This window comes from Aquarana catesbeiana, linkage group LG04 (genome assembly GCF_042186555.1).
Source record: "Aquarana catesbeiana isolate 2022-GZ linkage group LG04, ASM4218655v1, whole genome shotgun sequence".
In the NCBI taxonomy this organism is placed as follows: Eukaryota; Metazoa; Chordata; class Amphibia; order Anura; family Ranidae; genus Aquarana; species Aquarana catesbeiana.
Genome location: NC_133327.1, coordinates 281,778,399 through 281,806,348, shown reverse-complemented (window position 1 = coordinate 281,806,348; position 27,950 = coordinate 281,778,399). Strand labels below are relative to the sequence as shown.

The window sequence follows — 27,950 nt, the reverse complement described above, 5'->3', positions numbered from 1 at the left end:
AGGCCATACTGCTGCTGCATAAATAGGACTCACATTCACATTTGCAGTTATTTTGTCAGATAATTTTGCAATAGAATAATATTACTTAGTATGTTGTATTACTCACCGTGAACACAAGGTGGTGTTGGTGCATTGTTGTGAATGGAAGCAGCCAAATGAAGGCAACGCTGTAGCCATTCTTCTCCCCCACTGCTACCTGCCTGCTCCAGCACCTGTCTCACTAGTGATTTAATGGACATGACAGCGGTGAGGTGGAGCTCCTTCAGCTGTGACAGACCCACTGGTGGTGTACCTCAGAGTGGGGTTCTATTTATAATAAGCCCCAATTCTAGAATTTTCCAAGTGCATCACGTGACTTTCTGGGAATTTCCCAGAGGTCATGTGTTGCATATCCCAGTCTCCGTGTTCAAGTTTTCCACCTGTTTCTATTTTGCATATTTAAATTGGTATTACCCTATAGTATGTGAACATCATTTTTTTTTATTTTGTTTTATATTAAACGCATGCCCATGTTGTCATGCCCATATGCTTGTGCCCTCCTTCTCATTCTTATATTACTTTGGTCTACTTTCTTTTACTTTTCTATTTTTCTGTTTATTCTTCCCTTCTCTTCCATTTACTTGACCCCCCCTTCATTCCAAATATGAACCAGAACTATTGCAACATGACACTAAGTATCACACATAAAAAGAGGTAGATGAGAGCAGGGCAAATGTGAAGGAAAAAAAACCCCAAACAAACAGCATAGAGAACTGTAGATCTCTATGAACTAATGGATACGTTATGCACATTTTTTTTCTACTCTTACTTTCTCTCATCAGTCCCTTTCATTTTTATAGAATAACAAGATATGACAACAAGAGAAAAATATTTTGTACAAAAGCCATACAAGTCTAACTTAAAGATGACCATATGCATTTAATGGTGCATACTTGTACAGTAAAACAAAAAAGTTTATGAGCAATATTATAGTTAGAGTGCTTAGCCCTGCATTGACACAGATTCCAATTTGCTATACTGGGATTTTGTCAGTGATGATAGGCTGTTTTATAATGGCATTTTTTTGCAAATGTTATTATAAAGAAAAAAAAATATGATTTTGTAAATGATTGTAAATGATAATGATTCTTCAAAAAATAAAAATAAAAAAATTCCGAAGTATTGTTGAAAGAAATTATTTGTTGCTCTACCTCTAAAACTGTCACATATATAAAAGTATAAAACACAGATGTAATTTGTATTACATTTCCTGTTTCTAACTGGCTTTATGCATTAAGATAACAGGAATTAAAAGAAAATTCATAGACATATGTACCAAGAAAACATGGTGGTGATAGATTCATTATACAGTCTACATATTTCCACATTCTCTTGCTGCTAAATGTGTCCACAGATAAGTGAACAAATGTGGGAACCTGAAGGCATAATACCGTAAAAGTACTGTTCACCTATAATATTTATAGTTAACAAACTGTAAGAGATATTGCCACATTTTAAACATTTATCAAATTATACATTTGTAAATAAATGTAAATAGGTAAAGGCTTGATTTTTATAACTCTTTAAAAGCCTATGTTTTCTTTTTCTTTCCTTTTTTTTAGTTTTCATTTGTATATATAAAATTATAATATGACCAAAGACAGCAATTTTCCAAATTGCTCATTATCTCTCAGAAAAATATACACAGTAATGGTGTCTCAACAGTACATTGTGCACAAGAAATCTTTAATTGGTTAAGATTATCTCTGAGCCAGGTGACATTATTCCCAGTCTGTCAATTATCTCAAATGTACTTAGAATGAAGTACTTGAAGCTTCACACTAATTGAAGGGGTCTTTGGAAGAATTTTCAACATATGACTTTCAAACCACCTCTGAATTAATTAAATCTGCCTTCATAAAATTCAGCTAGTACTCAGCTCTATTTGTGTCTTTATAGCAAATGCTACTGTAAAACTAAGTTCAATTGTATACAGCGAGTCTAAGAAAATAAACAAATAAATCTTTAATATTCCATATACATTAAATATATTATTATTGCAATGTAAACGCGGCCCAATTTATTTCTAAAGATGCATATACACCAATGCTTCCAAAAAGTGCAATATTTCAGAAAAAACTGTCACATTTCAGTTTAATGAAGTAGGGTCATTAAATGTAAAACTTGTTTGTTTTGAGTTACTTGGCCTAGATCATGTAATTGCTAGAGATGAGCATAGTGTAAAGTATAGGGCAAGTTCACATCATACCTTAAACTGGTCAAACTGCAGCACACACTTTAGCCAAAAATGTGTTATTGTTTAGTATGGAATGAGAAAGGATTACAGCACCTGTTTAGTTCCTTTTGCCATCTGTGTCCCTACTGGAGATGTCCCTTTACTTACTGTCAGGACAGAAAATTAATACATCTTTTCAACATGGATATGGATAAAAAAAATAGTGTGAGTGAGGAAGAGCTAGAATGTCTGACAGTGTACTTATGGCTTGTCTGTTCCTTACAGTGACAACTGCATCACCACTGTTATAGTTTTTACTGTACATGGACATGAATGGGCAATGCAAATGGATGCACAGACAGAAATAAAAATCTAACATACATTTTACATTTTCTGCACAATACACCAAAATCCTAAAAAATAGAATTAGGCTTTAACAAATATATTTTGAGTTACAATCCTGGTACAGCCTGGTGTGCTAAAGTATCCACTGGCTCCTTTTCTGTCTTTAGATCCGAACCAGTGAGCGCTCTGCACCATAGTTCACAACGTACTTCCTGACCCATTGTCCCAGTTCTCCTCCTTCAGTTGGGCTATTTTTCCATTATATAAACTATCTAGCCTTACAATTACAACAGGAGAGCTATGTGGATCCAGGAAACTCAAGTCAAAATAATCGGTATACATCTTTGTCAGTGACTTCAGAGAATACTGAAATTATTGGATCAGCATGACACACTAGCATTTTCAAAAGCAGAAGTCTACATTGACAGTCTACAAACTTCCTCAGTACAGGCTTAATTTAACTCTCCAGTCAATTCAAAAACTGTAGTATATGTGTGTCAAATATTAGCACATGTGTCAACAGTGGTCAGTTTACCATGATCACTTTGTCTCTAGTGGCACTACAGAGCAAAATAAAATGTAAAGCAGCTGCACAGTCTGTTTGCTCAGATATTGCTTTTTTGCTATCTATGCAAGAAATAACCTCTGTGATAATGTGAGACCCTGCCACTATGTAAAGGGGCACAAAAAATTACATCGGATTCTCAAAGCTGCAGGTTGATTGTGGATGGAGAAAGTGGTGTTCTATGTTTTCTCTGAACTTAGTAGTTCTGAATTGGGGCTGGGAGTTTGAAGGTCCTGAAGAGTATTGGGCAGAACAGACCATTCAATCCAGTGTCCGGGTTTTTCTAATTGCTTGCAGCCTGTGTGAGTGCATAGGTGTGCAGGGGCAATATAAGCTTGAAGTGAGTTATTGCAATAGAAGGGGGAATTTTTGCAGTTGCTGCAGCCAGGAGAGGTTCCAGACCATTGGACCAAGAGATGGTCCAGCTGAAAGAGTCTGCGTGGCTGCAAGAGTATGGGAGACCGAAGCTGAGGCAACTGGGGAAGAGTCCAGGGGAGCCAGAGGAATCTGTAAATCTCAGAGGATTAGGAGCACCTAGGGTATCAGGAGAACCTCTACCTAGGGGCTAAGAGTGGGACTGTGAAGCAAGGTACAACAGAGACAGTACAGCAAAGAGTACAACATTGGGGGTATGGTGTTGCCAGCACTACAGAAAAAAAAGATTTGGGGGCACTTATTTCAGATGATTGCAAAATGAGCAAACAGTGTGGGAAAAGCAAAACAAATTCTAGGACGCATCACTAGAGGGATCAAGAGCAGAAGGAAGGAGGTTTTGATTCCCCTATATAGATTTTTAGTGAGACCTAATTTGGAATACTGTGTCCAGTTCTGGAGATCTCACTTACAAAAATATATTGATAAGATAGAATGTGTCCAGAGACAGGTAACAAAAATGGTGAAAGGTCTGGGGGATAAAACATATCGAGAGTGACTTAACCACTTCCATACCAGGCACTTCCCCACCTTCCTGCCCAGGACAATTTTTAGCTTTCAGCGCTGTCACATTTTGAATGACAATTGTGCGGTCATACAACACTGTACCCAAACTACATTTTTATCATTTTCTTCCCACAAATAGAGCTTTCTTTTGGTGTTATTTGATCACCTCTGCGGTTTTTAATTTTTGCTCTATAAATGAAAAAAAAGGCCAACAATTAAAAAAAAACTGATGGACACTGATAGGTGGCACTGACAGGCAACATTGATGGCACTGATAGGTGGCACTGATGGGCACTGATAGGCAGCACTGATGGGCACTGATAGGTGGCACTGGATAGGCAGCACTGTTGAGGAGTTACTGACAGGCATTACTAAGTAGCACTGATTGGCACTTTGATTGGGATCTGACAGCCATTACTGACGGGGCATTGATTGGCACTTTTTTGGCCACTGATTGGCACTGTTGTGGGCACTGATCGGCACTATTGTGGGCACTGACAGGCGTTTATTATGAGGACAGGCTGGCAGGTGTTCAGCACTGATTGACAGCCAATGGGCACCTTTTGATGGGGGCCGTGCTGATAATCAATGTGCTAATTATCAACACAACCCCCCGACAGGGAGAGATGCTGATCGTCTCTCCCTGTCAGCGTGAACTGAGAAAAGCCATTTACCGGCACTTCGTGGTTCACGCGATGATCAGCTGTGATTGGTCACAGCTGATCACATGGTAAGAAGCTGCTGTCAGAGGCTTAATACCACGATCGGAGTTGTGGTGTGTCAGATTGACACACAGCACCTACGATCACTGCTCTGCGCTCCCCCGCGGGCGTGCGCCAGCTGTGTTATACTGATTATGTCATATAACATCTAGTCAGACTATCACAACCACTTTGCCGTCATCATTCTGCTATATGGCAGGTGGCAAGTGGTTAATATGTACAGTCTGGAGGAAAGAAGGGAAAGGGGAGACATAATTGAAACCTTTAAATATATAAAGAGGGTGAATAAGGTTCAGGAAGGCAGTTTTTTCAATACAAAACCAAAATTAAGAACACGGGAAAATGACCTCAAACTAACTGGAGGGAAGTTTAAAATTAATCTTAGAAAGTATTATCTTACAGAAAGGGTATTTGATGCTTGGAATAAACTACCAGCAGAGGTCGTGAGACAGTCAACAGTAAATGGCTTCAGACATGCTTGGGATAAACATAGATCTATAGTCAGACAACAAAGGTAACGAAAAAAAAAAAAACAATAAAAATATAAAATGGGTAGACCCTATGGACTATCCTGTCTTTATATGCTGTCACTTTTCTATATTTCTATGTTTCTATGTACAGAAATGAAACCTGTCTGAGCTTAAGAGCTAGGCGGCTCTGCATTTTTCTGGTTTGTGTGAAGCTGAAACCCCTTGTGTGGCAAACCCTATGTTTAATGTTTTATACTTTTGTTATAAAAGTGGGCTATGAGGCCCTTAACTATAGTTCCTGTCTGCCGTGGTCTCACTGTACAAATGCATCTACCACGAGAGTTAAAAATCTCCCATATCACACCTCATTGTTACTTGATACCTCCTTTCCTAATTGCAGAGATGTTGATGCAAGAGTAAAAGTGTGAACTTGGAGGAACTGTGCAGGCAGTTATCTCTATCCACCTTAAGCTAATGCACAGGCTGAACAAAGATGGGTGCAGTCCTTCTAGAGAGAGCTTCTTAAACTACTTTCCAGTAATTTAAGTATTTCTGTGTGCAAAAATAAAAGTACTTCCTGGTGTCTGAAATGCTAATTATCTTCTCCTGGGAGGATTCCTAAATGATCCTCTCTTGCTGCATGCTTGTTCTAGGTTACTAATTTAAAGTACTGAAGCCAGAGTCATCATGTTTATTCTGGTACTGATGTACTTGGAGTCTTAAATGGTCTTATACATAGTCAACATGATAAACTATAAATGTAAAATAACAATTCAGCAAAAAATATCTTTAAATCTAATTACAGAGAAATTGAAAAGGTCTCAGTGCTGCTGATTTTTCTCAGCATACATATTGTGGTCTCAAAGTGTTGCAGCTAATATTACTTAAATTTATGCATATTTTTCATAAACATAATGCATACAAGACTCGGCATTTATTTATATTTTCAGCTATATCCTGTGGAATTGCCCAGCCACCTGGAAATGGCTCAGTGTCTGGAAATGAGTTTACTTTGGGAAGCAAAGTGATATATGAATGTAATGAAGGCTACAGATTACAATCTAGTCAACAATCAACAGCAGTATGTCAAGAAGATGGATCATGGAGTAATGCAGGCAAACCACCTGTTTGTCAGCGTAAGTGTATCAGAATGTTTCTTATTTTTTTTTTAATATATAATCAAATTGCTTGTCATGAATTCAGGATTCAGTTGAAGAGATTTTATAAAGCTTGTCAAATGTAAAAGGTCTCAGCTCTTTTGAAAATACATACATATACTGTTCTTTTTGTTGTTTTAGTAGCATTTCCATTACCAAATACTGTAAATAGGTAATGCTGAAAATATTTGCATCAAAATGATACGAGCTAGTTCTTAAATCATCCTTTTCAAGTCATTGATATCAAATAAATTGTGAAGGAAAACTTGCCATCAAGGCAAGTTTTCCCTTCACATACAGCCCTATATATTAACATATAGGAGAGCAATGGAAAATTGGATGTAGATTTCCAATCTTAAAGAGGAACATTACTCCCTTCCTCCTTATTGGTATTAATCATCAATACGATGGGTATTATCAATCAAATCTATACCAAACTATTTTATTTAGGTATTGACAGAATGCATTACCAGTAGAAAGTTCTATGCTCATTTTCTGCTGAAATGACAACAACAACTGATAGAAAACCAATGTGGGAATTTAGCAGGACCTGTGATACTGATGTCTACTTACAACCAGCACTGTTGCCCAGTGTTGTGTGTGAAATACTTTCAACCTGTTTTTGCAAATATGGAAAACTATTTTAATTGGTCAGGTAGGTGTTTTAATTGTTTTTCCTTGCTACTTTCTCATAAATTATTTTCCTGTAATTTTTTCATTATATTCAAAATGATCAGATATGTGATGAGACATGAACTTATATTTTGGTGAGGAGACTATGTGCAATAGTGTAATATGTAGTTATAACATGGTATACTCTGTCTATCAAGATGCTCATTTACAAAAGACAAGGTGCTCATAGACATAGGGCAACTAAGTCTGGCTGGTAATGCAACCATGCAACCAACCAAGATCCTGTAATCCTGAAAACCTATAATGAAAGACATGCAAGGCTATTATTGCTACCTGTTATGTCTCTCCTTATAGGTTTCACCATTTGAAAATTATTGCTGTCATACTGGTTTCATATTATGGTAAATGACATGGAACAAGAAGGCAGATGAGGTGTTTTGGCTCTTAATTGCTGCATGATTATTGCTGTTATTTGTATTAAAGTTATTCAGTATTTTTACAATGAGTTCAGCTATTTTAATTCCTGTATTATGACATGTTTTCTCTTCAAGTACAGCCCAATACTGTATATTTAAGTATAGAAGTACAATGGGAAATATATATAAATTAAAAAAACAAACATTTTGAAAAAAAAAAACCCTATATTTTCTATTTTCTGTTATTATTATTATACAGATTTATATAGTGCCAACAGTTTGTGCAGCGCTTTACAATATAAACGGAGACAATACAGCAACAATACAATTCAATACAAGAGGGTTAGAAGGGCTCTGCTCCTGTGAGATTACAATCTAATAGGGAGGGGCTGGTGAAACAAAAAGTAGTAACTGAGAGGGATGAAGTGATGAGGGAAGTAGAAGATTCGTTTGTTAACTGAAAGCAGGATAGGTCTCCCTGAAAAGATGAGTTTTCAGGGATCGCCTAAAAGTGGATGGAATAGGAGATAACCAGACAGATTGGGGTAGTGAGTTCCAGAGGATTGGAGATGCTCTGGAGAAGTCCTGGAAATGAGCATGGGAGGAGGAGACAAGGGAGCTAGAGAGTAGGAGGTCATGAGAGGAATGGAGAGGATGGTTTGGGTGATATTTGGAGATAAAATTGGTGATGTAGCTCGGGGCAGAGTTGTAAATGGCTTTGTATGTTATTGTTAGTGTTTTCACTTTTATTCGTTGGGCAATGGGAAGGAAGTGGAGGGATTGGCAGAGAGGGGTGGTGAACACTGACCGGTTGGTAAGGTGTATGAGTCTGGCAGCGGCATTCATGATAGACTGAAGAGGGGATAGCTTGTAGAGAAGCAGGCCAATGAGGAGGGAATTACAATAGTCAATGCAAGAGATAACAAGGGAGTGAATAAGTTGCTTAGTGTTTTCAACGATTAGAAAGGGGCGTATTTTGGAGATATTATGGAGGTGAAGTGTGCAAGATTTGGACAGCGATTGGATTTGGGGCTCAAAGGACAGGTCAGAGTCCAGGACTACACCTAGCACACTGGCATGAGCCAAGGGACTGATAGTTGTATTATTGATCTTGATGGAAAAGTCAGGAAGGGTGCACGGGCCAGAGGAAAAATTATGAACTCAGTTTTAGAAAGATTGAGTTTGAGGAAGTGATGTGACATCCATGCTGATATGTAAGTTAGTAAGTTAGTAATGCAAAAGGAGACTGAAGGAGTGAGGTGAGGAGTAGGGAGATAGATTTGTGTGTCATCAGCATAGAGATGGTACTGGAAGCCATGAGAGTTTATTAATTGACCAAGGGAGGAGGTGTAAATGGAAAAGAGGAGGGGTCCGAGGACATAACCGTGAGGTACCCCTACAGAAAGAGGAAGTGGAGAGGCGGAAACAGAGTTATAGGTAACACTGAATGATTGCTGTGATAGGTCAGAGGAGAACCAGGAGAGAGCAGAGTTTTGAAGGCCAAGAGAATAGAGTTTTTTGAAAAGGAGGGGATGGTCAACAGTATCCAAGACTGCAGAGAGGTCTAGTAGTATAAGTATGGAGTAGTGGCCATTGGTTTTAGCAGTTAGAAGATCATTAGTGAGTTTCAGTAGGGCAGTTTCAGTGGAGTTTAGTAAGTGACTGTAAGGAGTCAACAAGGTTGTTGTCAGTGAGGTTGGAGCTCAGACAGTTGTAGACTAAGTTGTAGACTAAGCATTCTAAAACAAACAGGAGCAAGAAGATGGATCTCAAGTTGTTCAGGCTGGTGGGGTCCAGTGAGGGCTTTTTAAGTATGGGGGTGATCAGGGCATGTTTTAGAGGGGAGGGAAAGGTGCCAGTAGAGAGGGAGAGATTGAAGATGTGACTGAGGGAGCATAGGATAGAAGAAGAGGGTGACCAAAGTATTTGTGCGGGAACAGAATCCAGGGGACAGGTGGTAAGGAGGGCTTCTGAGGAAACTTTAGCGACCTATTTTGGTAGTAGCAAGGTTAAAAGAGGAAAGTGTTAAGAGTGCATTTGTACAGGGCATTTTAAATGGGATAGATGTCTGTGCAGTGGAGATGCCCCCATGCATCAATTTTGTTTTTGAAGTGACAATCTCACTTCAAGCAGAGAACGAGTTACTGGGTGGAGATGGTGGTGGAGAAAATAGAGAGTAAAAGTAGAGAAGAGACGATGAGGACTAGAGGAAAGATTATTAATGAGTGTGACAAAGTAAGCTTGTTTGGCAGCATGGAGGGAGGAATTGTATTTTAAGAAGATTTTATATTGGGTGACTGCATGCTGGGATTTGGTTTTACACCACAATTGCTCCAGTGCGCAGTTATGTCTCTTAAGGTTTCTGGTGTCGTCAGTCTGCCAAGGTTGTGATGTTCAGAGCCTGATACTTTGTGTACTGAGAGGAGCAAGAGATTCCAGTGTGGATGAACATGAACTGTTGTACACAGACATGGCCAGGTTAGGGCAAGACAGGGGTGATATTACCCAATAACAATATATCCAATAAAAAAATCTAATTTCTTCATAAGTTTAGGAAAAAATGTATTCTGCTACATGTGTTTGGTAAAAAGAAATCCCAATAAGTGTATATTAATAGGTTTGTGTGAAAGTGATAGCATCTACAAACTATGGTATATATACTGGAATTTACGCAGCTATAGACATATAATGGCAGTGGTCAGCAACCTATAGTGGGACTGTGATAGGGTGGTGAGCATTCAGGCTCTAACAGAGACTAGCTGGGAGGGTCACTAACTGAAACTGACATCATTAGTGACATTAATGCAGTGATCAGTGATAATACTGCACACTGTACTAATAATGCTGGAAAGGAGTTAACATCTAAGAGCAATCAAGGGCTTAATTGTATGTACACTTAACAAGTGTAATGTGTGCTGCTTTTTCAGGTTTCAGCTGAAATCATTGGCTGAAACCTGCTGCCATACTCGTGCTGTGTCCAATCATGGCACGGGTCTGCAGGGGGCATGCACATATGCACCCCAATCCCAGGAGAGGACCAGTCACGTACATGTATGCCTGTACCTGCCGCCCACTCGCTGTATATTTACTGTGGGCGGTCGGCAGGTGGTTAAATAGATATTACATTAGTGTGACTTTTATGTAACAGAGCAGAAATTTACAGTTCGTAGTGAACACTTTATTTCCCTTTCAATGCTAAAAAAGTGTTTTGTGTAAAGTGTTAGCATACCATTAGGACAAGATTAAGTTGGATTGACCAGAGCACAAATTAGCATGATGGTGACTGTTTACAGGTTAGGCAATTGTTAAAAATTTGAGCTGCATTGTTTTTACGTGAGTAGGGATGAGCTGAACACCCCCGGTTTGGTTCGCACCAAAACCTGCGAATGGACCGAAAATTTGCACGAACGTTAGAACCCCATTGACATCTATGGGACTCGAACGTTCAAAATCAAAAGTGCTCATTTTAAAGGCTAATTTGCATGGTATTGTCCTAAAAAGGGTTTCTGGACCTGGGTCTTGCCCCAGGGAACATGTATCAATGCAAAAAAAACTTTTAAAAACGGCCGTTTTTTCGGGAGCAGTGATTTTAATGATGCTTAAAGTAAAAAAAAAAAAAAAAAAGTGAAATATTCCTTTAAATATCGTACCTGGGGAGTGTCTATAGTATGCCTGTAAAGTGGCACGTATTTCCCATGCTTAGAACAGTCCCTGCACAAAATGTCATTTTTAAAAGAAAAAAAGTCATTTAAAACTGCTTGCGGCTTTAATGTAATGTCGGGTCATGGCAATATGGATGAAACTCAGTGAGACAAATGGCATGGGTACCCCCAAGTCCATTACCAGGCCCTTTGGGTCTTGTATGGGTATTAAGGGGAACCCCGCACCCAAATTAAAAAAGGAAAGGTGTGGGGCCCCCAGGCCCTATATACTCTGAACAGTAGTATACAGGCGGTGCAAACAAGACAGGGACTGTAGGTTTGTTATTAAGTAGAATCTGTTTGTAATTTTGAACTGGTACATTTTTAACGTGTTTAGCTCCAGCCAAAAAATCTATTTTAAGCTTTTTGGAAAACCTAGGGAAGGGTTATCACCCCTGTGACATTTGTTTTGCTGTCTGTGCTCCTCTTCAGAAGACTTCACCTCACTTCTTGTCCCAATGACAAATGTTTTTTGAAAATTTGGGGTTTTTTGTGAAACAAGAATTGGTGATAAAGCATCAGTGGAAAGGAGAAAAGTTTTTCCCATATTAACTCTTACGGGAGAGAATTTCCCTTCCTAGGGGTAGATTTCATCTCACTTCCTGTTGTCTCCTTCCATTTGCAAGTAGGAGTCATTTGTAAGTTGGATGTTTGAAAGTAGGGGCCTGCCCAATATACTGAGCAGAAATTTTGGCCTTAGGTGTTGTTGTGGCCACAACACTGTAAGCCCTCACAGGGCCCTGCTGTGAAATATTAGATCAAGAATTGTAATTACATGCCCCTGTTGAACAGAGGCAGAAAAATTGGGCCTTTGGTGGTGGTGGTGGTGCTGGTGCCACAACACTGTAAATCCTCACAGATACTCTTAGTGGGCGCAGAAACAGGTCCTGCTGTGAAATATTAGATCAAGAATTGTAATTACATGTCCCTGTTGAACAGGGGCTGAAAAATTGGGCCTTAGGCACGGTGCTGGTACTACAACACTGGAACCCCTCACAGATACTCTAGTTGGAGCGCAGGAACTAGCCCTGCTGCAAAGAATTGCATCAAAAAATGTAATTACATGCCCCTGTTAAACAGGGGCTGAAAAATTGGGCCTTAGGCACTGGTGCTGGTGCCACAACACTGCAACCCCTCACAGATACTTTAGTTGGAGCACAGGAACTAGCCCTGCTGCAAAGAATTGCATGAAAAATTGTAATTACATGCCCCTGTTAAACAGGGGCTGAAAAATTGGGCCTTAGGCACTGGTGGCGGGACTGGCGGCGCCCAGAACCAAAAATGTTCTTACAAGCTATCATCATGATCATTGAGGAGGAAGAGGATAATTACTCAGTATAACAGGATAGTCACTCAGCATTAGCATAGGCAGTCTTTGAAGGGATCTGACATTTCAAAAAAATGTATTCAGTTACATCAGCATCAGGTGCTTGGTAGCTGGTGGTGATCCAAGACTGATTCATTTTTATGAAGGTCAGTCGATCGACCGAGTCGGTGGACAGACGCACCCTGTGATCGGTTACAAAGCCTCCAGCAGCACTGAATGTGCGTTCCGAAAGAACACTGGATGCAGGACAGGTCAGTGCATATTGCATACTGTGCAAGCTCTGGCGAGTGATCCATCCTCAAGACCCAGTAACCCAGAGGATTTTCGGTGGGGAAGGTGTCCAAGTCAGATCTTGCCCCTAGGTATTCCTGCACCATGTAAAACAGACGCTGGCGATGGTTGCTGGAACCGATCGTACCTTGGGGCTGCGGACTAAAAAAATTGTCTGAACGCATCGGTCAGATGGCCACCTTCTCCACTGCTCCTTCTTTGACTGACCGAAGCCTCAGCAACACATTGTCCAGAAACAGGAGTTTGTAACCTCCCAGTCTCTGGGAAAGCTTTGCACAGACCTTTCTGCAAGGCCTCCTGAAGATGTTTCATCCTCTGCTCCCTCTGCGATGGCAAGATAAGGTCCGCAACCTTACCCTTGTAATGTGGATCAAGGAGGGTTGCCAGCCAGTAACTATCCCCCTCCTTGATACCACAAATACGAGGATCCTTCTGCAGGCTTTGCAGGATCAGGGAGGCCATGCAGCGTAGGTTTGGTAAGGCATTCGGTCCGGAGTCCTCTGGGTCACTAAGGACCACATGATCTGCAGCCACCTCCTCCCAGCCACGTACAAGTCCATGTGTTTCTTGGGACTGTAAATGATACCTGATGCTTAGTGCCAGGCTCCACCTCCATACTGACACAATTCTCCTCCTCCTCCTCCACCTCCTCCTCCTCGTCCTCTTCGTGTGTGATCGGCGGGCACGCAGGAACACTGTCTGGATAAAGGGGGCCTTGAGAGCTAAGGAAGTCCTCCTCTTCCTGCCTCAAGTGCCCTGTCCATTATTCCACGCAGCGTGTGCTCCAACAGGTGGACAAGGGGGACAGTGTCACTGACGCATGCACTGTCACTGCTCACCATCCTCATGGCCTCCTCAAATGGTGACAGGACAGTGCATGCATCCCTGATCATGGCCCACTGGCGTGGGGAAAAAAACAAGCTCCCCTGACCCTGTCCTGGTGCCATAGTCGCACAGGTATTCATTGATGGCCCTCTGCTGTGTGTGCAGCCACTGCAGCATAGCCAACGTTGAGTTACACCTGGTGGGCATGTCACAGATTAGGCGGTTCTTGGGCAGGTTAAATTTCTTTTGGAGGTATGCCAGCTGAGCACTGGCATTATATGACTGGCAGAAATGCACACAGACATTCCTGGCCTGCCTCAGGACATCCTGTAAGCCCGGGTACCTGCCCAAGAACCGCTGCACCACCAAGTTAGGGTGGTCAAACAGGGCACATGGGCCATTTGTCCCTGTCGGAGGGCGGAGAGGAGGTTGGTGCCATTGTCGCAAACCACCATTCCTGCCTTAAGTTGGCATGGCATCAACCACCTCTGAACCTGCCCCTGCAGAGCTGACAGAGCCTCTGCCCCAGTGTGGCTCCTGTCCCCCAAGCACACCAGCTCAAGCACCGCATAGCATCTTTTGGCCTGCATACTTGAGTAGCCCCTTGAACGCCTACGGAGCACCGCTGGTTCCACGGACAAAGCACAGGAAGAGGCCATGGAGGAAGAAGAATAGGAGGGGTGGAGGAGAGAGGTGTGTCAGAATCATTAGTAGTGGCATTTTGGTGGCGGAACAACCTCCAACACTACTGCACCTTGTCCTTCATCCTTCCCAGCTGCCAGCAGAGTCACCCAATGCCCCGTGAAACTTAGGTAACATCCCTGTCCATGCCTGCTGGACCATGAGTCAATGGTAATATGCACCTTACCGCTGACCGCCCTGTGCAGCGAGGCATGGACATTGCCTTCCACATGCAGGTAGAATCGCCTTCTGTGAGAAAAAGTGGCGTTTGGGTACCTGCCACTGAGGAACCGCACATTCCACAAACTCATGGAAGGGGCAGAGTCTACCAACTGAAAAGGTAGCAGTTGAAGTGCTAGCAATTTTGCCAAGCTAGCATTCAACCGCTGGGCATGTGGATGGCTGGGAGAGAACTTCTTTCGGCGGTGCAGCAGCTGGGGCAGGGAAATTTGCCTGGTACAATCTGACGTCGGTGTACCGAAAGCAGATTGCCCACAAGTACTTGGCTGTGACACACCTAATTCTACACCTTCATTCCTCTCAGTGCAGGTCTCAGAGAGGACTGAAGGTATAGTGGGGTTGGAGATCTCAGCTGATGAGGAGCAAGGAGAGGTCCTCTTTGTTCTTTGGTGTGGGTCTTTTAGATACGCTTGCCAATGAACTGCATGGCAGATCAACATATGCCTGGTCAAGCATGTGGTGCCCAAGCGGGAAATGTTTTGGCCACGCGAGATACGCATGAGACATATGTTGCAAATAGCAGCGGTGTGATCTGATGCACTCATCTCAAAAAAGGCCCACACCAAAGAACTTTTGGAATAACGTGCAGAGACAGCAGCGCCCTTCACATGCGGAGCTTTGCGGTGTGATGCAGTCAATGTGCTGCCCTTAGGCTGGCCCCTGGAGGGCATCCTGCCTCATTGGTGATGTGCCTCCTCCTCCTCCTCCTCTCTCCTTTCAGGCACCCACGTTGAGTCAGTGACCTCATCATCCCCTCCCTCCTCATCACTGGAGCAAACCTGGCAGTATGCTGCAGCAGGGGGAGCATGACTGCCAGATTGCTGTCCTTCTTGGGCACCCCCTCTGTCTGTGCTCACGTTACTGCCTTCATCTAGCTCAGTATTATCATGAGAGCCTTCTAAACGCTGGGCATCCTCCTGGACCATGTACCCAACACTGTGGTCAAACAGTTCGAGGGACTCCTCAGGAGGACATGGTGGGGCGACGGAAGGAGTCACTGATGCATTGAGCCGAGGGAAGAGGCCACATTGGCAGCTGCTTTGCCAAAGTACCCTGAGCATGGGTGAGAGAGGATGAGGAGGATGAGGATGGCTTGGTCATCCACTCGACCAAGTCTTCTGTATGTTGCGGCTCAACACAGCCAGCTGCCGAAAAAAAGCCAAGTGTGTCCCACGGCCACGTGCTGATGAGGATGCACCATCTCCACGACCAGCACTGTTGCCTCTAGACACAGAGCCTGCTTGCCCTCTTTTATTGGCCTGTGACTGTCTGCCTCTCTTTGTTGGCCTTCCAGACATACTAATGGCCTGCAGTGAGATGTAGCTGCACTAAGCTGGGATATATATATATATATATATATATATATATATATATATATACATACTGATACTGCAGCTAGCAAAATCAACTGCCTGCCTGTAGTATGAGAACACCACCAATCTTCTACAGGTAGCTTTAGATGAACACTATGCAGAGGTCGCACTACACTAACTTGTAGCTTTAGCTGACCATTGTGCGGGGGACGCATTACACCACCATTAAAAAAATGTAGCTGCCTGCGGTAGTGATAGGATCAGAAAAACACCACCAACATTCTACACATAGCTTTAGCTGAACACTGTGCAGAGGTCGCCCTACACTAACTTGTAGCTTTAGCTCACCATTGTGCAGGGGACGCACTACACCAACATTAAAAAAATGTAGCTGCCTGCGGTAGTGATAGGATCAGGAAAACACCACCAACCTTCTACAGGTAGCTTTAGCTGAACACTGTGCAGAGGTCGCACTACACTAACGTGTAAATAATGTAGCTGCCTGCGGTAGTGATAGGATCAGGAAAACACCACTAATCTTCTACAGGTAGCTTTAGCTTAACACTGAAGAGGACGCACTACACTAACATTAAAATAATGTAGCTGCCTGCGGTAGTGGTAGGATCAGGAAAACATCACCAACCTTCTACAGATAGCTTTAGCTGAACACTGTGCAGAGGAAGCACTACACTAATGTTAATATAATGTAGCTGCCTGCGGTAGTGATAGGATCAGGAAAACATCACCAACCTTCTACAGGTAGCTTTAGCTGAACTCTGTGAAGAGGACGCACTACACTAATGTTAAAATAATGTAGCTGCCTGCGGTAGTGATAGGATCAGGAAAACACCACCAACCTTCTACAGGTAGCTTTAGCTGAACACTGTGCAGAGGTCGCACTACACTAACGTGTAAATAATGTAGCTGCCTGTGGTAGTGGTAGGATCAGGAAAACACCACCAACCTTCTACAGGTAGCTTTAGCTGAACACTGTGCAGAGGACGCACTACACTAACTTTAAAATAATGTAGCTGCCTGGGGTAGTGATAGGATCAGGAAAACGCCACCAACCTTCTACAGATAGCTTCAGCTGAACACTGTGCAGAGGAAGCACTACACTAATGTGTAAATAATGTAGCTGACTGCGGTAGTGATAGGATCAGGAAAACACCACCAACCTTCTACAGGTAGCTTTAGCTGAAAACTGTGCAGAGGTCGCACTACACTAACGTGTAAATAATGTAGCTGCCTACGGTAGTGATAGGATCAGGAAAACACCACCAACCTTCTACAGGTAGCTTTAGCTGAACACTGTGCAGAGGTCGCACTACACTAACATGTAAATAATGTAGCTGCCTGCGGTAGTGATAGGATCAGGAAAACACCACCAACCTTCTACAGGTAGCTTTAGCTGAACACTGTGCAGAGGTCGCACTACACTAACGTGTAAATAATGTAGCTGCCTGCGGTAGTGATGGGATCAGGAGAACACCACCAACCTTCTACAGGTAGCTTTAGCTGAACACTGTGCAGAGGTCGCATTACACTAACTTGTAGCTTTAGCTGAACACTGTTCAGAGGACGCACTACACTAACTTGTAGCTTTAACTGAACACTGTGAGGGGGACGCACTACACTAACTTGTAGCTTTAGCTGAACACTGTGCAGAGGATGCACTACACTAATGTTAAAATAATGTAGCTGCCTGTGGTAGTGATAGGATCAGGAAAACACCACCAACCTTCTACAGGTAGCTTTAGCTGAACACTGTGCAGAGGGCGCACTACACTAACGTTAAAATAATGTAGCTGCCTGCGGTAGTGATAGGATCAGGAAAACACCACCAACCTTCTACAGGTAGCTTTAGCTGAACACTGTGCAGAGGTCGCACTACACTAACGTGTAAATAATGTAGCTGCCTGCGGTAGTGATGGGATCAGGAAAACACCACCAACCTTCTACAGGTAGCTTTAGCTGAACACTGTGCAGAGGTCGCATTACACTAACTTGTAGCTTTAGCTGAACACTGTTCAGAGGACGCACTACACTAACTTGTAGCTTTAACTGAACACTGTGAGGGGGACGCACTACACTAACTTGTAGCTTTAGCTGAACACTGTGCAGAGGATGCACTACACTAATGTTAAAATAATGTAGCTGCCTGTGGTAGTGATAGGATCAGGAAAACACCACCAACCTTCTACAGGTAGCTTTAGCTGAACACTGTGCAGAGGGCGCACTACACTAACGTTAAAATAATGTAGCTGCCTGCGGTAGTGATAGGATCAGGAAAACACCACCAACCTTCTACAGGTAGCTTTAGCTGAACATTGTGAAGAGGATGCACTACACTAACGTGTAAATAATGTAGCTGCCTGCGGTAGTGATAGAATCAGGAAAACACCATTAACCTTCTACAGGTAGCTTTAGCTGAACACTGTGCAGAGGTCGTACTACACTAACGTGTAAATAATGTAGCTGCCTGTGGTAGCGATAGGATCAGGAAAACACCACCAACCTTCTACAGGTAGCTTTAGCTGAACACTGTGAAGAGGACGCACTACACTAACGTTAAAATAATGTAGCTGCCTGCGGTAGTGATAGGATCAGGAAAACACAACCAACCTTCTAAAGGTAGCTTTAGCTGAACACTGTGCAGAGGTCACATTACACTAACTTGTAGCTTTAGCTGAACACTGTTCAGAGGACGCACTACACTAACGTGTAGCTTTAGCTGAACACTGTTCAGAGGAAACACTACACTAACTTGTAGCTTTAGCTGAACACTGTTCAGAGGACACACTACACTAACTTGTAGCTTTAGCTGAACCATGTGCAGAGGTCGCACTACACTAACTTGTAGCTTTAGCTGAACACTGTTCAGAGGACACACTACACTAACTTGTGGCTTTAGCTGAACACTGTTCAGAGGACACACTACACTAACTTGTAGCTTTAGCTTAACACTGTGCAGAGGTCGCACTACACTATCATGTAGCTTTAGCTGAACACTGTGAGAAGGACGCTCTACACTAACTTGTAGCTTTAGCTGAACACTGTGCACTACACTAACTTGTAGCTTTAGCTGAACACTGTTCAGAGGACACACTACACTAACTTGTAGCTTTAGCTGAACACTGTTCAGAGGACACACTACACTAACTTGTAGCTTTAGCTGAACACTATGCAGAGGTCGCACTACACTAACTTGTAGCTTTAGCTGAACACTGTGCAGAGGTCACACTAAACTAACTTGTAGCTTTAGCTGAACACTGTGAGGAGGACACACTACACTAACTGTAAATAGTCTAGCTGCCTGACTGTGGTACTAATAGGATCAGAAGAACACCAGCAATTTTTTTCAGGTAGCTGTAAATACTGTAACAACACAAGCCTGCCTGTCAGTAGGAAGATCATAACAGGAACGGATCTAGCTAAACTAACTTAAATCAAATGAAATGTCTCTCTGTCTCTGTCTCTCAACGCCGGAACACACACTACACAGGGCCGCCGTGCAGGCGGCCTTATATAGTGTGGGGCATGTACTAAACCCCCTGAGCCATAATTGGCCAAAACCACCCTAGTTTTAGCCAATTACCGCTCTCTCTACAGACGGCGCTGTGATTGGCCAAGCATGCGGGTCATAGTACATGCTTGGCCAATCATCAGCCAGCTATCAGCCAGCAATGCACTGCGATGCCGCAGTGAATTATGGGCCATGACGCACCACTCAAATTTGGTGCAAACGGCCCATATCGTTCGGCGAACGACCGAACAGACGATGTGTTCGACTCGAACACGAAGCTCATCCCTGTACATGAGCAATTGGTGCTTGTGCAGTTAATGTAAATGTCCTTCAGATCATTCTATGTCATGGTTGGAACCTGGGAACTAATATACACATACTATTTATTTAGTTAGTTTATTATGGGGGGTCTAGATTTGGTCAGTGGAGACCAGATCCGGCCACCCCCCCACAAAGCTGCATAGCAATTGATCACTTCTATAAGTGATCTATTGCTGACTTCAATAAGCAACCAACAGACTTCTATAGCAGCAAACTATTGCTGCAGGGAGAGGAGAGACAGAGCTGAACCAGCTGTGTCTCAGCCTCCATACTGGGAGGAAGTTATGTGATGTTTCTCATGACATCAAATCTTTCCCAATGCAGAAGCATTGCGTTCACAGTGGTCTTCTACAAGCGCTCCTATGAAGTGCCATGTAGCATGATCAGAAGTGCGGGAAATTAATGTTTCAGCTCCTGTGCTTAATGCTGGGTCCCAGCTGTGACAGTAGGATCAGCAAAAACCACTGAGACCAGCCCCTATTTAAAACAGTGCTGTGGGGGCTCTGAGATATATACTATGTATCTGTATATCTGTGTATATACTGTGTATATAACTGTATACTCAAGCAGTTAAGTAGTTCTATGCTGTTTGCATACAGGGACATATTTAAAGATATGTGAATCTGACATTCAACTACCATTTCAACTCCAGGTTCTATGTGTTTTAAATTACAGTAAACCAATGAATGTTTGGTGGCACATTTACTGTTTTATAAATATGCCCCTATTATTGTCATATTGTGGTCTCTGATTTGGATAATAAAGCTTTTGTGTACAAACAGTCTCCTTACATTATGTAGATATATTAAACAAAAGAGTATTGACAACTATATTGTTAGTTCAAAGGTGCTGCCATTCCTAAATTGCAAACAGTTCAATAGTTTAATGTAAGACTTTAACACAGCACCTTAGAACATATTCACAAATAAGAATGGGCGAGCAGTTCGGACCAAAAATGATTTGGCTGTTCTGAAGTTCCCCCCGAACAACCACATTAAAAGGTTGTTCGACTGTTTGTTCGGCCCGCCAAATGACCACAATGCACTGTGCCGCCACACAGTGCATTGAAAGCCCTGATTGGCTGAAGCAATGAATGTTTTGCCAATCAGGGCACAGAGCACTGTCAGAGCCATGACTGTACATTGTCATGATGACTGTATCAAATCATGGCTCATTGCTCTTAATCCCCCCTACACTATAAAAGTATTCTTTCTATAGCAGCCATTTGTAGTCTAATAGTGGCATGGAGAGAGATAGAACAGGGCTCTGTTCAGTGCTATTAGACAGTTAGCGTACTATAGTGTGCTATTCTGGTTCTATTGTCAGTGTAGAATATCAGTGTAGTGTGCATCTAGGGATAGTTCAGTGTGAGTGTAGTGCGACCATTCATCTTTACATTAGTGTCAATGTAGGGATAGTTCAGTCATTCTTGAAGAGAATTTATAGGTACTTCAGGTACATGACTAGGGATGAGCCGAACACCCCCCTGTTCGGTTCGCACCAGAACATGCGACCAGGAAAAAAGTTCGCTCGAACATGCGAACAACGTTAAAGTCTATGGAACACGAACATGAATAATCAAAAGTGCTAATTTTAAAGGCTTATATGCAAGTTATTGTCATAAAAAGTGTTTGGGGACCCGGGTCCTGCCCCAGGGGACATGGATCAATGCAAAAAAAAGTTTTAAAAACGGCCGTTTTTTCAGGAGCAGTGATTTTAATAATGCTTAAAGTCAAACAATAAAAGTGTAATATCCCTTTAAATCTCGTACCTGGGGGGGTGTCTATAGTATGCCTTGAAAGGGGCGCATGTTTCCCGTGTTTAGAACAGTCTGACAGCAAAATGACATTTGGAAGGAAAAAACCCATTTAAAACTACCCGCGGCTATTGCATTGCCGACAATACACATAGAAGTTCATTGATAAAAACGGCATGGGATTTCCCCACAGGGAACCAAAATTAAAAAAAAAAAATATGACGTGGGGGTCCCCCTAAATTCCATACCAGGCCCTTCAGGTCTGGTATGGATATTAAGGGGAACCCCGGCCAAAATTTTTTTTAAAAAATGACGTGGGGTTCCCCCTAAATTCCATACCAGACCCTTCAGGTCTGGTATGGATTTTAAGGGGAACCCCGCGCCAAAAAAAAAAATGGCGTGGGGTCCCCCCCAAAATCCATACCAGACCCTTATCCGAGCACGCAACCTGGCAGGCTGCAGGAAAAGAGGGGGGGACGAGAGTGCGGCCCCCCCTCCTGAACCGTACCAGGCCACATGCCCTCAACATTGGGAGGGTGCTTTGGGGTAGCCCCCCAAACACAGCGGGAGCCTCCCTCCATGCCAGCATGGGTGCGGAGCGGCCCGGAGAAGAAAATGAAGAAGAGAAGAAGGAAGAAGAGAAGAGGATGAAGAAGAAGATTAAGAGAAGAGCGGGAGCCTCCCCCCCATGCCATGGGTGCGGAGCGGCCCAAGGAGAAGAAGATAGAAGATGCCACGGAGGAGCTGCTGGACGAGAACGCCAGAGGAAGAACCAGAAGAGCCAGAAGAACCAGAAGAAGAAGAAGATGAAGGAAGATAGAAGAAAGAAGAAGCATTTAAATAAAGGAATTGTCAAAAACTGTCTCTTGTCATTTTTAACATTTTTGACAGTCTTTTAGTGAAATGGAAGGGGTAAGTACCCCCTTACCATTTCACACAGGGGGGGGCCGGGATCTAGGGGTCCCCTTGTTAAAGGGGGCATCCAGATTCCGATAAGCCCCCCGCCCGCAGACCCCCACAACCACCGGCCAGGGTTGTGGGGATGAGGCCCTTGTCCTCATCAACATGGGGACAAGGTGTTTTGGGGGGCTACCCCAAAGCACCCTCCCAATGTTGAGGGCATGTGGCCTGGTACGGTTCAGGGGGGGCCGCACTCTCATCCCCCCTCTTTTCCTGTGGCCTGCCAGGTTGCGTGCTCAGATAAGGGTCTGGTATGGATTTTTGGGGGGACCCCACGCCGTTTTTTTTTTTTTTTGGCGCGGGGTTCCCCTTAAAATCCATACCAGACCTGAAGGGTCTGGTATGGAATTTAGGGGGAACTCCATGTCATTTTTTTTTTTAAATTTTGGCCGGGGTTCCCCTTAATATCCATACCAGACCTGAAGGGCCTGGTATGGAATTTAGGGGGACTCCCACGTCATTTTTTTTTTTAAATTTTGGTTCGGGGTTTCCCTGTGGGGAATTCCCATGCCGTTTTTATCAATGAACTTCTATGTGTATTGTCGGCAATGCAATAGCCGCGGGTAGTTTTAAATGGGTTTTTTCCTTCCAAATGTCATTTTGCTGTCAGACTGTTCTAAACACGGGAAACATGCGCCCCTTTACAGGCATACTATAGACACCCCCCAGGTATGAAATTTAAAGGGATATTACACTTTTATTGTTTGACTTTAAGCATTATTAAAATCACTGCTCCTGAAAAAACGGCCGTTTTTAAAACTTTTTTTGCATTGATCCATGTCCCCTGGGGCAGGACCCGGGTCCCCAAACACTTTTTATGACAATAACTTGCATATAAGCCTTTAAAATTAGCACTTTTGATTTCTCCCATAGACTTTTAAAGGGTGTTCTGCGGCATTCGAATTTGCCACGAACACCCCAAATTGTTCGCTGTTCGGCGAACTTGCGAACAGCTAATATTCGAGTCGAACATGAGTTCGACTCAAAGTCGAAGCTCATCCCTATACATGACAGACCAGCCATGGGTTAATACTGCAAACTACAGAGAACCCCCGGTTCCGGGAAACAATTTCAATGAACAGAATAAGACAAGGAGTGAGTTCAAAGAAATGTCTGAGTTTTATTGGGTGGGAATACAGCTTATATTTGGTTCAACTTTACCAATCATAATAGGGGAGGGGGGAGTTGTTAGTAGGAGGATATATTGAATATCAATTAATAATTAAACAGTTCATCATTATATGGTTATACACGCTTATAACCTCTAAAAACATGGCTGCCACAAGGTTACCAGAGTGAAAACACCATCTGTTGATGTCTAATAGATCATTTTCCTGTCCCATGTTCATGTACCCTTAAAGAGGAAGGCCGGCGAAACCACATTGTATTTATAGAATATAAGATGCTCATTAATGCCTATGCAAGCAGGTTTGTGCATGCTCTTGCAACATGTAGCAATATGTAGCTATAAGCTAAAAATCTCAGAATAAGCTAAAACTAAATCCTAGACTTAATTTAAAGGTATATAGACTTACAGCTGCCAAGATGGAGTCACTGTTGTTTGGTTATATTATTACAATTCTGAGTGTAGTGCGATCACCATTCATCTTTACATTAGTGTGAATGTAGGTATAGCTCAGTCAGTGTGAGTATAGTGACCGTTTAACACAGTTTTTTTTGTTACTGCAAGTTTATTGCCAGATAGTTCTGTGCATTACTGCAAGTTTAATGCTGTATAGTTGTCTGCGTTACTCCAAGTTTAGATAGAAAAAGAGGTACCCCCAAAATAAATTGGGCTTTTAGCGGCAACATAGTAAAGATAAAATACAATAAAGTTTATTACAAAATAATATACAGTGGAACCTCGGTTTGCGAGTAACGCGGTTAATGAGCGTTTCGCAAAAGGAGCACTGTATTTCTAAAAATCCTAACTCGATTTGCGAGTGTTGTCTCGCAAAATGAGCAGGATTCAGGCCAAAAGCGGTGTGCAGTACCGCTTTTGGCCTGAGGTGGGGGGTGGCGGAGCCGTACAGCACTGATCATCGGCATTCGGAAATGCACGGAAAGGCCCGAGGACAGTTCGGCTGACCTCGGCAAACCTTTGAAAGGCTCGTGAACGGAGTCTTTCTGTGGGTTGCCGAGGTCAGCCGAAGTGTGCTCAGGCCTTTTCGGATGTTTCTGAGGCTCTCCGGCGCCGCCCGCCTCTGGGCGCATGTGGTATTGAGTCCCATTGAAGTCAATGTGGAACAAATTATTTTTGTTTCCATTGACTTCAAAAGTGGGAAAACTCGCTTTGATATGCGAGTACATTGGATTATGAGCATACTCCTGGAACAGATTATGCTCGTAATCCGAGGTTCCACTGTACATAAATATCAATGTTCAAACCAATAAAAACAATGATGTTGATGGTGATGATTTCCCATAGATATCCAGATGGGTTGACGCGTTTCAGGACAATTTGCGTCCATTCGTCGGGGCAAAATGTCAGGAAGGGATCATACTATACAATAACATCAAATATGTTGATAAGTAACAGTATACACCATAATTCTTAATGAGTCATTTTAAACATAGGACATACAGCATAATAATTACATAACAGAGAGCATACCCAGAACAGTCACCATAGAGATTCACTACTGGGACACTTGTATCGCGACTGAGCACCACCGGTGTCCAAAGGACAAAGATGTAAACACTGGGTCCCCACTTATCCACACTAGTCCACCACAGGGCATCAAGGGCACACACTTGAATGTCACACTTCTGTGTCTTCCAAGGTCTTTTCCTTAGTGTATGATCAATAGTAGGGATATAGGGAAAGTTTACTTCTAAATTGTAATTTTAAACTATCCCAGTCTGAAAGAATCCACTCTTAGCAGATGTGGATCAATGAGAAAATAAGAACACAGTTTCATATTTGTCTATGCACACATGTCCTAACTCCGTGAAGTCCACTTTCAGGATAAGACAGGTACTAGTGGCTAATAGAGGAATGCAGGAGTTAGCCTCAAGTCTTCCTCCTGAGTCACTTAAGATATACTCTGTATCAAGACAAAGAAAACATCCAATAGTATCCAGCACATAGGTATCACAGTTAATGTCAGCAAAATTATATCTTTAAGCAGACAAGAACCATGATGTAAGAAAAAAGAACAGGGAGAAACGATCAGATCACTACATAAAAGGCTCATAGAGCCAATGCATACATAAATGAGATCCAATTCCAAAGGTCAGTGTCAGACAAAACCGGTGTCTTCCAAGTTCACAATTTGGTAAGCAACATTTGTCTCTGCCATCTGGTACAGTGACAGCGCTCTGGCGTCTGACACTGGTTTATATGGCGGTCTGGAAATGGCGTGACGCTATGGCTGCGTCAGATGTCATGACGTCACTATGTCCAGCGTCAGCCCAACATCACAGGACCTCCGTGTGCAAACAGCGCATATGTGAGAGTTCGCATCAGAGGACCCGTGACCCGCGGTTGCATAGCAACAATTAAATAGTAAACAAATGGAGCCTTGAAACAAACGGCGGGACATATTAAATAGAGAAACCAGGTCTGCGTATTTAAACTTTATGTTGGGGACAGGTGGTTGCGTGACAGCCATAACAGTGTGTGATTTGCCGCCGGCAACCGAAAGGAGGACCCTGAGTTCAAACTGCACGCACGCCCCCCCATAAGGCCAATCCAAAGAGAGGCATTGCAGGGAGGCCTGACGCAGAAATCACCCACCGACGAATGCAAGTGGCCAAAGGGGGTGGGCCCAACTCTGGGCACCATAATTATGATGTTCCAGAAAGGTTGGGTACCCGTACCCATGCCGCAAAATAAGGGGCCACCCGAATTCTGGGAGGCCCCCATGCACCGGGAGGGATAAAGGGAGATCCATAGGGGTGGCATCATAAATTTGAAATGGTTGCCACTGATCCAAGCAAGAAAATTCAAAGTCAAGTAACCAAAAGCGGGGAGAGAGAGCCCAGTATAGGGGGGTTCAAATGGTCCAAATGGAAACAAATATACAATAGATTGCATATAAGACAACATTACTCCAAAACACATGTCAATAGGATGGAAAGAACATGAATAAATTGTCTTGCAAACTCACAGAAAGTGGTCCCATAATTGTTCTAAATGATCATAAATCATTCACTCACATGACTAGTGTCAATTAGAGGGCATGTCAGAAGCCCAAAAGAGGGGCATCCTCTGGGTCACATGCGAGATTGAAGGAATGTTATTCATTCCTTCTCGCAACCACCAGAAGAGAAGCCCTCCAAAAAGGGTCTGAAACTCAGATGTTCATTGAGTCCTGGGGGTACAGTTGCCCCAAGGTCCGCAATCCAACAAGTTTCCCGTTGTAGGAGGACCTTATTCCAGTCCCCACCTCTCGGGCTCGGGTGGATTCTATCTAGAATCAGGAATTGAATCCTGGGGAATTTACTCTGGTGTTTGTCAATAACATGTCTCCCAAGGGGGAGTTCCGGGTTAGCCATTTTCATGGAGGTTACATGTCTGGAAGCTCGCTTATAGAATTTTAGTTTGCTTTTACCCACGTAAAATTGTTGGCACTGACAAGTCAGAAGATACACCACCTCCTCAGTTTTGTAGTAAAAGAAATTATGAGGTTTATATAGCCGTCCATTAGGAAGTACTGTGTCCTGCCTGGTGTTCATGTATTGGCATATTGGACACCCTCCACATGTAAATGTACCCATTCTCTTGCATGGGTCCTTGCGAAATTCGCCCACAAACTCACTCTGGACCAATTGGTCCTTTAGCGAGGCTGCCCGTTGGTATGTAATTGCTGGACTTCGCGGTACATGGGGGCTTAGTGCAGGATCTGTACACAAGAGATGCCAAAACTTGCTGAAGATTTTCCTAACAGGTGATGGTTATTATATTTGGTGACCATTCTGATGACCTGAGGGTCCTCAGTCTTTTTCTTTTTGCCAAATAATAACTCACATCTTACATGTCCATTGGCCCTCTTAAAGGCTTTCTTTAAACAAGTGTGAGAGTAACCTCTCACCAAGAGTCTCTTCCTCAAGGCGCTAGCTTCTTGTAGAAAAGAATCCTGACTCATGCAATTCCATTTGAGTCTAAGGTAATGATTATACAGATCTGCACGGAGGAGGGGCTGAGGGTGTAGGCTGGAGGCATGTAAAATAGTATTCCCTGCCGTTGACTTGGGATGGAGTCCACTCAAGAGACTTCCATCCTCATTTTTGGTTATAGTGATATCCAAAAAAGTATTACTAGTTTCACTGTAAGTTACAGTGAACTTTAAATTGAATGCATTCTGATTCATGGCAGAGATACATTCCTTCAGCTCTGCCACAGACCCCTCCCATAATAGCAGGATATCATCTACCAACCAGGGCAGTACATGATGAGTGTGAGACTTGGCAGATTCATCGGCCAAGAACGACTGCTCCCACTCCCCCAGGTACAGGTTGGCGTACAATGGGGCACAGGATGTCCCCATCACCACCCCCTGCACCTGGAGGAAATGGGAGCCGTCGAAAGAAAAGACATTGTGG

The 27,950-nt window shown here is 43.1% G+C and overlaps 1 protein-coding gene across 1 annotated transcript in view; it reads left to right on the top strand.

Annotated features, from left to right (window-relative positions):
• Nucleotides 1–27,950, top strand: part of CSMD1 (CUB and Sushi multiple domains 1) — a 3,274,537-nt gene that overhangs the window by 2,795,652 nt on the left and 450,935 nt on the right. The window contains exon 50 of the mRNA XM_073626646.1: nucleotides 6,207–6,392. Coding sequence (XP_073482747.1) covers nucleotides 6,207–6,392 — 186 coding nt within the window. The remainder of the gene's footprint in view (nucleotides 1–6,206; nucleotides 6,393–27,950) is intronic.